The 15,078-nt window shown below is 43.1% G+C and overlaps 1 protein-coding gene across 3 annotated transcripts in view; it reads right to left on the bottom strand.

The window, feature by feature from the left end:
* LOC148031567 (uncharacterized) overlaps positions 1–15,078 on the bottom strand; it is a 163,614-nt gene that overhangs the window by 102,181 nt on the left and 46,355 nt on the right. For all 3 annotated transcript variants that reach the window (XM_087685769.1, XM_087685771.1, XM_087685770.1), the window contains one exon: positions 5,127–5,189. In XM_087685769.1, the coding sequence (XP_087541895.1) occupies positions 5,127–5,189 (63 nt within the window). The remainder of the gene's footprint in view (positions 1–5,126; positions 5,190–15,078) is intronic.

Genomic DNA, 15,078 nt, shown 5'->3' with positions numbered 1-15,078 from the left:
TAGCAAGCAATAAATTCAAAATTTTGAAATGATACTTTATCACTTGGATCTTGGATAGCAGACACCCGATTGGCCCCAACAACTAGTGCCCCTTGTGGTATTTCTTTAGATTGTATTTCTCCAATTTGAAGTACATGAAGATATAGGCTGATCTCTCTTCAAATCTCAATACAACAGACTGTCACAAATGGCCAGCAGATCTTGAAATCGATTTGCCTCCTTGATCAGGCTTTGATATGGACACAAACTGATCTTCAATCTCTTACATGCAGGTACAATCTATCCACACGAGTTGCGCCTCCTCACATGACCAAAGGCAGTGCTTTGGTGTTTCCAGAGGCTGTTGTGTGCAGCGCTTACAACCTCCCTCCTACATTTGGGCAAGTCAACTTCACACCGCCAAGCCTCCATGTGCCACCAGCCATAAGAAATACAACACCCTCCTCGGCCGCCAACTATCCCATAGGCGGCGCCAGAAGGTCCGTCGGAAAGGCTCCGTGATGTTGTGCTCCGCCCAGTGCCTGCTACATGACGGCGCCCAATCCATATCCTCCTGCATCAATACGTGTCTCCCAATCCTGACAGTGTACTCCACGAACCTGGATGGCTTCTTGGCGACCGCTGTGGCCGGCCATAGCCACTCTCTTGGATCCCACTCTAGCTCATCAAGTGGTCTGCCCTCCCAAATCCAAAGCGCCACTCCTTGAGCTCCTTCCATAAAACATAGGGGTCCAGTCGCCATGTCTTTCTCTGAAGGCCCACCACCCGAATCCTCTTCCACGAAAGGGTGGCAATCCCCTCATCCTGCTGCCCTCTGTCAAGGGCCAGACGCCCCCTCCTGAACAGAGAAGAAAGTCCCCTATGGAGCACCGCCCACTCTACTTGCCACCTGTAGGGGGATGCCTGCTGGCGAAAACCTAGCTGCCCATACCTCCCCGTGCTCTATCGGCTCTCGTATCGGGGAAGCAAGCCACTCCAGAGGTATTGCTGCGTCTATCTCCCTTCTCCTCAAATCCACTCCTCTCTAGTAGCCTGATACTCATTGCAGCACCTCCTTGTCCGCCATCCTGTACACCTCCCGCTACGTCCTCATGGTACGAGCCGGGGCGACCTCCCAACCAGCCCACTGGATGTGGGGCTCTCGCCGATCTATGCCCCAACCCGATCTTTGACCTACGGGTTCCAAATCACCGGCTGACGATCTATCTCCTCCTAGCAGCCTGGGGGGCTCTGGATTAGGGCCTTACGGAGACCCTGCCACACGCGGAGTAAGCTGCGTAGGAAAGGTGATCTAAAGGGGGGGGTAATCTGGGCTGACATGAAGATCCATCTCAGGGACAACCTCCACTCTCCGCCAAGCCTTAGGCTACAGTCCTGGAGGCCCTCCTGCAATAAGACCTTCTAGGTCTGCCCGCCTAGTGTGAGGCCCCGGACAACTAGCTTGCCCAAGAGGGCCATACTCTGATACTCTAGGTCTATGATCCCAAGCCCTCCCTCTGACCGATGCCGTATGATGGTCGCCCATGCCACCTTGGCCCTAGAATCCTTGGAACCATCTGACCCTAACCAAAGGAAGTTCCGCACTAGGCGGTGAAGCTGCACTACGCATGATGAGGAGAAGCACCAACACGAGGCGATGTACCAGGCCGTTGCTAGGAGGACCTGGTTAACCACCAAGGGTCAGCCGGCCAGTGAGAGACAGGCCGTGCTCCTATAGGTCAGTTTCCTCCAAATAGAATCAAGGACAGGAAGAAACTGTTGGGCAGGAGTGATGTCTAGTCGCACTTGGAACCCTAGGTACGGGACGGTCTATCCTCTGCTTACCCATCTAAATCCCAAGGGGATGCCCCACTCCGTGCTAGAGTTCGGGTTTGTGAGAAAACCAACCAACTTTCGCCAGTTGATTTTCACTCCCACTACAAAACAAAACACATCAAGAGCCAGCCTTTCTCTCTCCAGCATCAACTCATCGTCCTCTATGTAGAGTGTTGTATCATCTACATACTCTGAATCTAACAACTCAGTCTCCTCTCTTACTGGAAGTCAGAGGCTGTGTAATCCGTCTACACGTGACCTGAGAAAGCGAGACATTGCCTCTGCAAAGAGTAGATAGGTACGGGGCCAGGGGGCAACTCTGTCGAACAAATCTCTTCAGCCGAAACTCCTCCCCTCGCCTTTCGCCTATGAAAACTCTACTGGTGGCCAATCTATAAAGGGCGGAGACCCCGCGAATCCAAACCTGGGAGAATCCCAACCTCACAATGGTGCCCTCTAGGAAATCTCAGTCCACCCTATCATAAGCTTTCTCAAAATCCAAGAGTAGTATAACCAGTCTCTGCCCACTGTACTGAGCCCACTCTGTCGCCTCAAAGAAGGTAAATATATTGTCAAGGATGTTCCTATCCTAGACAAAGCCTGTCTGTGTGTCATGGATGATGGCTGGAAGCACGGGGCGTAGTCGCCTACCAATCATCTTTGCCAGTGCCTTATAGGCCACTAACCATAAGGTGATCGGTCTCCATTGGGAAAACTCCAACCAATCTGCCCATTTGGGGAGAAGACTCATAAGTCCTGCCGAAAGACTCCCTGGCATCTTTCCTGAAGTGAAAATCTCCTGGAAAGCCATCAGTAGGGGGTCCTTCACCACATCCCAGTAGGTAGTGAAGAAGGCCTTAGAGAGGCCATCCTCTCCCGGGCATTTCTGCCCATCCTGTGTATGGAAAGCCTCCTCTAGTTCCTTCTCTATGAAAGGGGCTAGGAGGGAGCGTCCCATCTCCTCTGTGACGAGGAACGGGATGTGATCCCAGACCTGCTCTCTACATCTCTGTCCTCTAGTTGAAGCTCCCTCCTGCTAGAAAAGGCACGTGTAATAGTCGGTGGCAATCTCCATCACCTCCTTTGGGCTAGAATGAGTCCTCCCATACTGATCCCGAAGGCTACGTATCTGCTCTCCTGAGGTGCGAGGCTGGTGCACCTGGAAAAACTCCTTGCGCATTGTGTCTCCCTTCCGTGCCCAAAAGTCTTCTGAGGTTCAGAAGGAGAACTCCGAGCGTTTGTCCTCAAGGCCAGCAATGGCTGCTCATGCACGCATCTCCTGTGCATGGAGGGTGGGATCCCTTGGTGCCTCATGTAATAATCTCTACGTGGTTGCTATGTCCCGCCGAAGTGCTCTCTCCTCCTCCTAGCTCTGCTGCCTGGCCTGTATGGCTGCCTCTTGGCAGATTCTGCTTGACTCGGCTAGGACCTCTGCAACCTCCTTTGCTATCCAATCCCTCCAGTCCCACTCTCTGGTCCAAATCTTCTCTATCTATCTCGTCACCTCCTCCGTCCTATAGATCGAGTCAAGGATTCGATAGGATCGTGTGTCTAGAGCGGATACTGGGGGATCAAGTGTCAGGAGAGCTCGGCAATGATTGAACAACGTGGTGCCTGCCAACTGCTCAATCTGGCCTCCATGAGAGCCTCCCCACTCTCCCTCATAGAACCTGTCCAACCGCTCCAGCAGGACTCCACCTAGCTGCCTGTATCCCCAAGAGAAGTCCAACGACCTCTCCCTCCTATGGAAGGCAGGGTCTCTCCAAGCATCGCTTGCTCCTCCTGCTAGCAGAAAGACCTCCCATGCCTCCTCCTCCCCAGCCATGCCCTGGTAGTTTCTGCCTCTACCCTTCTGGTCCTCCAAATCCTCGAGGTTATTGAAGTCTCCTCCAATGATCCGGAAGTCCACCTCTAGGAGTCCATCCGCGATCTCCACCCAGAACCTGGGTGGGTTCTGGGTGCTAGTAGATGGACCTTGCTGCTCCTTGACTTACAAACCACGAAGATCCCCACCTCCAGAGGTAGTGGGAACTCTCCGCACTCCGCAACTCTCAGGTAGGACCATGGGCCACTACAGAAGAACTCCTGTGGCAATAGCTGTGCCTATCTTGGGAAAATGCTGCAGGAGGGGGAGCAACTAGAGGGTGGGGGGAAACAATGGCGCCGGGGGGGGGGGGGGGGGGGTGAACTATCGGGGCGGGGAGGACAGACGGCTAGGCGGGGCGCCAGGCAATCACGAGCTGTCAAGGGGCCAGCTGATGTGGCGGCGTGAACGACCTGGGCGGGCACGATGAGACATGACAGGAGAGCTTTTCGCAAAAAAAAAAGTCTGCCAGACAAGGAACCTATGGATGAAACTAGGAAAATATTAGGGCAAAGACAAGTCCCAAAGGAAATACGTCTCTATTTAATGCACCTCAAGTAGTATCAAGATATAGAAGGATACATTTTGAAGTGCCAAAATCCAAGGTCACTAAAAAAGGATCCCATCTTCTCATACTCTCAGAATGTCCTTGGGGTCTATCCCACCTAACTGCAAAGTCCTTGATCTGAAATCCAGCAAAAGCAAGACTAGATATTGAAGTACAAAGAAGTGTATATAGATTGTTGTCAGATAGTTAAAATCTACTAGGTGATAACACTGGCTGGAATTCAATACGGACAATGAAGTTCCACTCTAAATCAACTAAATCAAAAAATAGGCCCCAAGCTTCCAGCAACATTTCTGGTTCCAAGGGAGGAAAACATAACAGGTTAAAAGTTGGAAGTCTGCATCTGAGAAGTCCAAATAGGGATAAAGTCCAAACAGACAGCAGTCTGCTGGAGTAGCTCAGATTGGCTGACGATGAACAATTCAGGAAAAAAATGCAAATATGTCAACAAGTTGAAAGAGCACTTACAGGTCAGCATAAAATGGAAAGGTTGCTATTGCAGAACCCGCGGATATTGGTAGAAGCAGAAATAGTAAACAACAGTAAGTCTGTCAGGAACCAGGAAAACAATATTAAAAGGACTTGAGATAGATTTCGTTTAGCCCATTGAGGGTATGGTGTTATTTCCGAATCTAGTTTTAATGATACTTCATCCTTTGTATCATCATCTAGAATGAGGAAAAAAAGTTAAACAGTCAGACTAAACTAAGAGAAATTTTCTTAGTTGAGTCCAGAATGAGGGAAAAAAGAGAGTAAATGGTCAGTATTGCCAAGACAACAACACAAACAAAATGGTACTTCGATGTTTATATCATTGTCCAAATTCACAAGAATTAAGGTGCCAGGTATATATGCAGGCCTTGAGTATGAAAGACATACCTCATTGAGCAACTTGGTGCAAAGCTTTCTACCAGAATAAACATGTTTTGCATCCCTAGCAACCTGCAAGGAAAGAATTTAATATGACACTGCTGACTTGATAACTAATGCACCTTACAAATTTATTTTAAAAAGGTGAATCTGTGGTTAGTCCAAGAAAATGAAGCACCTCATCAACCAGAGCTTTAAAAACTTTTTAAAAATAACAGATGTCTTTAAAATAGAAAAATGTGGTCTACTAAATAACTCATTGCATCAGCTAATAAAAGACCCCAGGTTTCCAACACACAAGACAAGTATTTGTGACTGTGATACAACACACATTATCTGAAAAAATAAGGCCTCATTCTACTTGACGTAAACACTACTACCCATGTATGAAACAAGACATAAAGACCTATTAGGGGAGTTTTGCAAGTTTGGATACATATCCCCAGCACAATGCATCTCCTTCACTCTGTTCAATGTTGCCTCCTCCTCCTCAACCTCAAGACATGTCTAGCAAGTTCTCCTCTCATGATGGAACCTTCACACTCCTTTTATCTGACCTTAAAGTCATTCATATACATACACCTCCTTTTCCTTCCTAAAGAAAGTTTCTTTGATTGATTAGCACAAAATTTGTCAATGGGCTACAAAAACATAACCCATGAGGACAAAGATAGATGCAGATATATGAAAGAGATGATTGTAAACATAAATATGTCTTGATGAGAGCAACTAGACCAATGACATCCTACATTGGAGACAAACTTGTGCTTGTGGCAGTTGGGAAAACAGCAGGCAGCAAGGCAAGTTAAACCTAGCAGATGAAAGTTAAGACAGATATGACCATTGTCTAGTTAGACTTACGACAAGGATACCTCTTTGTCTTTTAGAGAAACAAAATTTCTATGAAAAACAACTCGGAGAAATTCCTCCTGAGGTAAGAGCAGCAAAGTGCATAACAAATGAAATGGTTGTGTAAACACCCAATCTAGTGGGCTATAATGCTAGATTATCTAAAGGGCTAGTTGTTGGCCCAAGCAAGACTGAAAAACGTCTTTAAAGGCTGAAGAGAGACATTTCTAGTGCATTCAACCTACAAGCAAGAGGGAGGAGATGTTGGTCTGAACTGTAGCCATTGGAGGACCTTCTGAGGCAGCCATGAGTAGCAAAAGACCAATCTGCAGTAGGCAATAGCATCTAAAGGTTGTTGAGACAGAGCAGCAACAGTAAATGATTGATTTTCTTCAGATCTTCACAAAAAGTTTGAATTTTCTCTCTCCTTAGCATTGTCTCTCATCTCCCAACCTTTTTACGGCCTTACTCCAAAGATTACAACATTGAGATCACCAAAGGCTGAGAAATTTCAAATTTCTCTACTATAAATCCTAATATGCAGCAGAAATTAGGGTTTAGCAACAATTTTAGGAAGCATACCAAAAACTGGAAGCTCCAAGAATTAGATTCAACATGGCTGAAGCTGTTTTCAGTCAAATTCAAGTGGAGGGGCCAACAATTCAATGAATTTGGGATATTTTCCATCTCCATCAAAGCAAGTGAAGGCCAATTGACTGTCTCAATCAAGGGGAGTTGGTCATTTTGGACAACAAGGGGAGTTGGAATACCAAAAGGGATTGGAAAAATCACATTGTACATCAACTTCTTCTTCAATTAAGTTAAAGAAATACCAAAAGGGACGCTAGTTTTGGGACCAACAAGGTGTCCATTGTCCAAGATTGTAAGTTAATTTGCATTTTTCGATTTTGTAATAAATGTTGCTTCTGTAACTAGGTTGTAATCAAGGAATTACCACCCATCCACGGAAGGACGGCTAGTTTCATGGTTTCATTGCCGGAACACCACTCAATCCCTTAATTTGGGGGGCTCGAGGCACCAATTGCAAGCCAAAGCTTTGTGCTAGTGCAGATTTTTACTTTAAGCTAAGAAATTACAGTAATATGTCTACATACAGTGAGATGGACTCAAACAGTGATGATGCTTCTTGGTATGAACATTCACATGGAAATGAAGGAAATGCAATGCCAGACCTTGGACAAAGCTCAAACCATTGACAGCAAGCTGAAAATATTGCTATCGGGCAAGATGCATGGCCTTCAAGATATAAGGAGCCTAATGACTAGCAAAGTGAAGAGGAATTTGATGACTAATTCAAGGATCGGATGACAACACAAGGAAATCTCTTTGCTGAATTGGCAACTGATCCTCAATTTACCCAATTTTTGAATCCTCTAAAGAAAGACAGCAAAGGCAAGAAGAAGAACACATCTTCCACACCTTCGGGACAACAAGGTGCACCAAAGATAATGCCAAACCCTTCATTTGAAGCTCCCAAAGATGCTAATGAAACAAAACATTTGGTACATACATGGCAAGGAATGCAAATACAAGGCCATCAAAGAAGTGCTAATACAATGGATTTTGGATAGCCAAGTTTGCATGTTGTGATGGGACAGCCAGGATATTTTGGTAAAAGCACAAATTTTCATGCTATAGTTGGACAAGGACCGCATATGGGAATGTACAGCACAAATCCCTATGGTATGTAGCAACCAATGCATGGTGTACAAGGCCCAATGTATTCGGGTATGGTTGAAAATATACAAAACCCTATATATGGCAACATTGTTTTGATGCCTGGGGCACAAAGTAGCATGTTTGATATTGCATCTGCACCCCCGAATGCTTATGGGGCTCAATGAATGAATGCTACTCATGCAAATGCTCCGTTTGGCATTGATTTTGATGTAAATTTATCAAATGTACCCTTTTTCCATAAGCCAGTGTATGAAGACTTGACACTGAAAGAGGCAACAAAAGATTATGATGAGAGTGAAAAAGCAATGAAGTTTGAGTCCTTCAGTGGTGCACAAGATAAGCTGAAAGCTCTGACTTTTATTCAACAGTTTGATGCACCCTATTCAGAGGGAAACTTCACGGAGTCCTAGAAGATTCAAAAGGCAGTCTCTTTCTTGAAAGGGAATGCATTACAGTGGTGGTTCACTCTTTTGATACAAGGTAGAGTACCGTCAATGTGGGTACAATTCAAAAAAATATTTGCATCGAATTGGTTAACAAGTACCTTTGAAGTGGACATCATGGCAGCTTGGAATAAGCTGGACGCTAAGGAATGTAAGAAAGGATACATTGCTGCCTATTACTTCTTATCGCCCCATACCCCTTTATGAGTAAGTAGAAAAATATGTTTGTTGGTTGCCCAAAGGAATCAAGGATTTCTGCATTAAATCCACCACATCTAGTATGTCTCAACTCATAGAAACTACGGCTCCAGCCGATTCTTTGCTACATGGGGAGGATTCGAGCTTCACTAGGGAGAAGCCGAATAAAAAGTTGTTTAAGATTGAGAAAAGTGACAAATCTGAAAATCAGCTTGAAAAGAGGCCGAAATAGCAAAGAAAGGGCTCGAAAACATTAGCACAAAGTAGAGAATTGATGGCAACAAATAAATGTTTTATTTGTGAACAAGACACTCACATTACAAGGGACTGTCCCAATAGGTAGCAAGCCACAAAATCAAAAAATCAAGGAGATTCTAAAGGAAAGAAGCCCAAAACATCAATGGGATTGGTGTCCGATGTTGTTAGTGATCAGCCCAATGATGATGCTACTGAGTTGTGCAAAGCATGGGGAAAAATTAGGGATCAGCGTACATTGATTTTCTTTGATAATGGTACATGAGCCAACTTCATCTTTGTAGACATGGCAGCCCATCTACACATAAGAGAGGATGAGATAGGACCCATGGGGGAAGTTGCAATTTCATGTAAAGGCCATGCAGAGCACGTCACACCACTCATTGGAAAGCTTCGGTTGCGTATACAAGGATACGTGGACATCAAAGAGTTCTATATTGCTTCCCTCCAACCTTGTGATGTATTGCTTGGTATGCCATGCTGTCACCCTATGCATACAGTGATTGATTCTCGTCCAAAAAAGATCACTATTTTGCACAAGGGAAAGATACTCACTTGATGTAAAGTTGAAAGGTGAATCTATCCTTGTTCTATCTGCAACTACCATTTCTAAAGTAATGAAAAATCATCTTTCAGCGTACTGGTTTTTATTAAGGATAAAGATGATAGCGAGAATGTTGGGAACATGTCTAAGTTAGAGAAGAATCGCATGTCATTTCCAAAAAGGTATGCTCACTGCTACTCTCAATCACTTCCAGAGCAACTACCGCCTGAAAGGCCAAAAGATCATGGCATAGGTCTTATCCCTGGAAGTAGCCCACCTAATAAGCCACCCAACAGAGTCCGTGCATTCCAATAGGAGGAGATTATGAGTCAAGTGAATAAGCTGTTAGAAAAAGGGTTGATTCAGCTCAGCTCATCTCTATTTTGTTCTTCAACGCTTTTGGTACAAAAAAAGGATGGTTCATGGTGTATGTGCATTGATTATCGTGCTCTGAACAACATCACGATAAAGAATTGCTTTCCGATTCCTCGGATCGATGATGTTATGGATAGAGTGCAAGGGGTAGCCATATTCAGCCATATAGATTTGAAAAGTGGGTACATATTAGACCGGAAGGTGTGCCTAAGACAACTTTCACCATATCTTTTGGATTGTAAGAGTTTCTTGTTATGCCTTTTGGACTTACGAATGCTCTTACCACTTTTAATCGGATGATGGATCACATCTTGAAGCCACATAGAGGATTTGTGGACACTTTCCTTGATGATATTATTGTCTATTTAAAGATTGAGGCAAAGTATAGAAGACACTTGGACATTTTGTTCAATGAACTCCATGAGTATAGGCTAGTTATCAATGACAAGAAAAGTGAGTTCTTCTTACATAAAATCCACTTTTTGAGGCATATTGTATCAGTTGATGGTATTCGCATGGACCCTACAAAGATTGAGGCAATACGATCACGGCCACCTTTGAGGAATGTGCATGAGATCTGTAGCTTCTTGGGTTTATATTCTTACTACAGGAAGTATGTACGTAGGTTTGCTGAAATCGAATCTCTATTGCATGCCTTATAGAAGAAGGATCTACCATTTAGATAGATAGTTGTGGAAATTTCAGCATTTGAAAAGTTCAAGGAAAAAATGACTTCAAATCCTATGCTGGTGTTGGCCGATCTAAGTCATTCATAGTTTAGTGTAATCCATCTGGTAATAGTATTGGGCCTATACTTATGCAAGACGGCCAAGTCGTGGCTTATGAGAGCCGAATTCTCCACGATGCAGAAAAGAATTTGCAGGTCTATGAGAAAGAGCTCTTGGCTGTAATTCATGCACTATCTACATGGAAACATTACTTGTTGGTGGCTGATTTTACAGAGCAAATAGGCCATCAAACTTTGAGATACTTTCTAATGCAGAAAAAGTTGTCAGAGAAGCATATGAGATAGGAAAATTTTCTCTATATGTTTCACTTTCACATTGTACATATTGATGGTAAAAAGAATGTTGTGGCTAATGCACTGTCACGTAAGCCACAAATTTCAACCATCAACATGGACTATCACACTGAGTTGGATGCCATGAAAGAGCAATATGTTGCTGATTCGAACTTTGCTAATGTTTATGATCAATGTTATAATGGCCAAAGGCATGAACACGTTGTGCTAAGAGATGGATTTCTAATTATGCATAGACAACTGTGTGTCACAAAGCAGTTAAGGCCTAAAGTTATCACTAAAAGTCATGCTCCTCCGTACGCAAGACACAAATGCATTGATGCCACAGTCAAGGCAATGGAGCATTTCTTTTATTGTCCAGCTTTGAGGCATGATCTAGAACAGTTTATTAAGACATGCATCATATGTCAGAAGGTAAAGCATGATAGACAAAAGATGATGGATTTGTTACAGCCCTTGCCTATTCCAGATAGACCTTGGCAAAGCATTGCAATAGACTTTATTTTTTAGCTTCTTGAGACACCTACAGGAAATTATGGGACATGGACATCATTTGCAGGTTTAGCAAACAAGCCCATTTTATTCCAATGAGGAAGAAAATAAAGGCCAATCATATAGCACGATTGTTTTTGCAACACATTTCTAAGTATAATGGTATGCCAAAGTTAATCATTAGTGATCGAGACCCCCGAATAACTAGTTTATTTTGGAAGGGGTTGTTTGAGAATATGGGTACCACACTGAAATTCTCATCTTCCTTCCATCTGCAGACAGATGGTCAACCTGAGGAAGTAAATTTCATAGTGTTAGATCTTTTGAGGTGCTATGTTTCAGACCACAAAACACAGTGGGAGTAGTATTTACCCTTGGTTGAGTTCGCTTACAATAACACAGTGCATAGTTCCATGGGCAAAGCTCCATTTGAGGTGGTTGAGGTTACCAAGAAGGTATCAACTATTCCACAAACTAAGGATAAGATCTTTGATGTGGATCGTTGTGTGGAAAACTTGGATCCAACCTATAAAAAGACAAAATATGCACTTTAAAGATCACAAGCAAATAAAAAGAGGATAAACGATGGCCACGCACATGCTTTGCAGTTTACAGAGGGTGATTATGTATTGCTACGTTTTGAAAAGGCAAGGCTGAAAAAGACGAAAGAAAGAGAAAGATTGTATCGGAAGTTGAGTATGAGATACTATGGGCCCTTTCAAGTATTGGAGAAGATCAGCAATGTTTGCATATCGACTGGGATTACCTCCACATTGGCGGATATGCAATGCCTTTCATGTCAGCTTGTTGAGGCATTTTCATGGTGACGTGCCATAGGATATGTTTGCTGAAATTCAGCCTGAGGTTGAGGAACTTGATGAGATTTTGGTACCCGAGCAGATTTTGGCACATAAGGAAGGAAAGGTCAAAGGTAAAGTTTCTAGGAGATACTTGGTAAAATTTCACAATTATTCACCAATAGATACCAAATGGATGGAAGAGGATGACTTGGCAGACCATCCTCAATTGCTATAGCTTTCCCTAGATGTCTTTCAATTAGAGCCAACTTTAATTTGCACTCCATCAGGTTCAACAGAGCAAGGTTCCAAAGTATCGTATGATGCTCAAGGGGGAGGTAGCACTTCCACTCCTCCAATTATGGATAGCTCTCATATCTAGCAGATCTCGGATGTATTCAGCATGCATCCAAGGTTCTGTGCTGATAAGTATGTTTGCCATGAGGTCACTACTTAGTGCACTAGTTACTGTGAGATGTATGCAAATGAGTATGAGTTTCATCCGGGCACTAGAACTATACTTTTGCATCAGCTTATATGAATTTTGCCTCAATTTTGAGACAAAAATTCTACTCATTTTCAACTCAGTTTTTTATTATCTTTAATCAAACTAGCCTCAGTTTTCAATGGTTTACATCTGGTTTCAAAAACAACAGCATATGCTATGATGCCATTGATGATTTAGCCATGGTTTATCCTTGGTTTTGCCAAATGAGTTGAGCTCATGAGAAATAGACATGTCACAAGATAATCTGGCAATGTTTTTGAGATTCTTTGTGAGTGTTATGTTATGTTATGATTGGCTGGTAATTTTCAGCATGTGTTGGACATATGGAATGGTTGAGCAGCAGTGCGCAATGTTGTGTACTATGATGCCTCGTGGAAATTCCTATCTACTATTTTGCATTTGATGCATCTGGCAGTGCAATCAAGGATGATTGCAAAAGATTAAGGGGAAGGGCTATCATGAGAACATGCATTTTTGAAACCTCACTTAACATGTGGATTAATTCTCAGTCACATGGTTAAGTAAATGTTGCACATGTGAGGTGTAACTAGGGCTAGAGTAAATTTACAAGTCCCAAACCCGAGGAAACCATGGGATGTCAAAGGCAAAAGTTGCTATAAGTTATGCCACACACGTACTTGGTGGTATCTTGTGCCAGTTGTTGGCCTAGGTCATTCATTTGGCCATAAGTATCAATTGTTGGTGACATCAGAGAAGTGGCATTTAGTGGTACCTAACGCCAATCTAATAGTCAAAGGTGACCAAGAGACACTTGGGAATGAAAGTTACCTAGCCAATTTAATTATTGGCTAGTCAAATTATTTTTATGGGCACCGAAATAATTATTAAATTCAGCCTTAAAAGAGAGGAAGGAAATGTCGTTGATCTAATCTGCAGCCATTGGAGGACCTTCTGAGGCAACCAGGGGTAGGAGAAGACCAATCTGCAGTAGGCAACAACATCTAAAGGCTATTGAGACAAGGCAGCCCCCGTAGTAAATGACTAATTTTCTTCAGTTCTTCGCAAAGAAAGTCTGAATTTTCTCTCTCCTTAGCATTCTCTCTCATCTTCCAACCTTTTTACAACCTTGCTCCAAAGATTACAGCATTGAGATCACCAAAGGCTGAGACATTTCAGATTTCTCTCCTATAAACCCTAATCTGCAGTATCGGAAATTAAGGTTTAACAACAACTTCAAGAAGTGTGCCAGAAATTCGAAGCTCCAAGACTTGGATTCAATGGGGCTGAAGTTGTTTTCAGTCAAATTCAAGTGGAGGGACCAACAAATCAATGAATTTGGGGCATTTTAATCTCCATCAAAGCGAGTGAAGGCCAATTGTCTGCCCGAGTCAAGGGGCAAATCAGATTGAAGAATTGTTGGTCATTTTGGACAGCAAGGAGAGTTGGAATACCAAAAGGGATTCGGAAAATCCCATTGTACATCAGCTTTTTCTTCAATTAAGTTAAAGAAATACCAAAAGGGGCACCAATTTTGGGGCCAACAAGGTGTCCATTGTCCAAGATTGTAAGTTAATTTGCATTTCTCAATTTTGTAATAAATGTTGCTGCTGTAACTAGGTTGTAATCAAGGAATTGCCACCCATCCATGGAAGGAAGGCTGGTTTCAACCCCCAAGACCTGTTTGGTAACCAATTGATCAAGTGTATAGCTGTCATAATAGCCTCTACCCGAAATCCATGAGGTAATGCAATATGAGACAACATGGTATGGACCACCTCTTGAATAGTCCTATTTATACGCTCTGTGTGACCATTTTGGGATGGATTATAAGTAGTAAGTTTCCTCTTTATCCCTTTGCTGTCACAAAAGGCCTGAAAGGCTTTTGACACATATTCCCCACCATTGTCAAATCGAAGACACTTTAATGTCTTGCTGGTCATATTTTCAACAAGTGCTAGGAATTTTTTAAATGTATCCAATCCCTGCCTGGTCTTTACAACAGATCAAATAAATCCACACTTTGCATGTGGCATCTTCAACAAAAGTGATAAAATATTTCTTTTTCTCTAGAGGCAATCCTAGCATCTCACATACATCTGAATGTACCAACTCTAAGGGTGAAGATTTTAATGAAAGACTTTTTATGTGATGTTTGATCATGCTTGCCAAATAACAATGATCACAATGGTCAAAATCAGCATACCTTAAACACGGCAAATAACCCAAACGAGAAAGCACTTTCATTCCAGTTTGACTCATGTGCCCCAATTAACTATGCCACAAAGACACACTTGGCTGCCTGGTTATGGCAACAACGTGATTACCACACTAGATACATGCAATGAATGCAAAGTGTCACTCTTAGAGCCTTTAGTAACAATCCTAGATCCCTTACATATCTTCCATTTGCTATCCCCAAAAGTGGTGTGATAACCTTTATCATCTAGCTCCCCTGTGCTTATCAAGCTCTTTTTGAGCTGAGGTGCATGCCTCACATTATGCAAAGTGAACATTGAACCATGCCGAAATGCCAACTGCACACTGTCAATCCCTGCAATGTCACATGTATAGTTGTCCCCCAAGTGAACAACACCATGTCTACCATCACTATAGTTTGAAAGCCACTCATAGTGTGGTGTTACATGGAACATAGTATCTAAATCAAGAATCCAAGTGTACATGTCATCATCATAATCTACAATCAATGACTGTGCACTAAAAGAAAAAGCAAAAAGTACATCACTGCCACTGTTACTCTCATGATTGACCACATTGACTTTCTCTATCTTCACACTG

This window comes from Lygodium microphyllum, chromosome 9 (genome assembly GCF_053477565.2).
Source record: "Lygodium microphyllum isolate KBCC chromosome 9, Lygodium_microphyllum_v1.1.10, whole genome shotgun sequence".
Lineage (NCBI taxonomy): Eukaryota > Viridiplantae > Streptophyta > Polypodiopsida > Schizaeales > Lygodiaceae > Lygodium > Lygodium microphyllum.
This window is presented reverse-complemented; position numbering and strand designations above follow the sequence as displayed.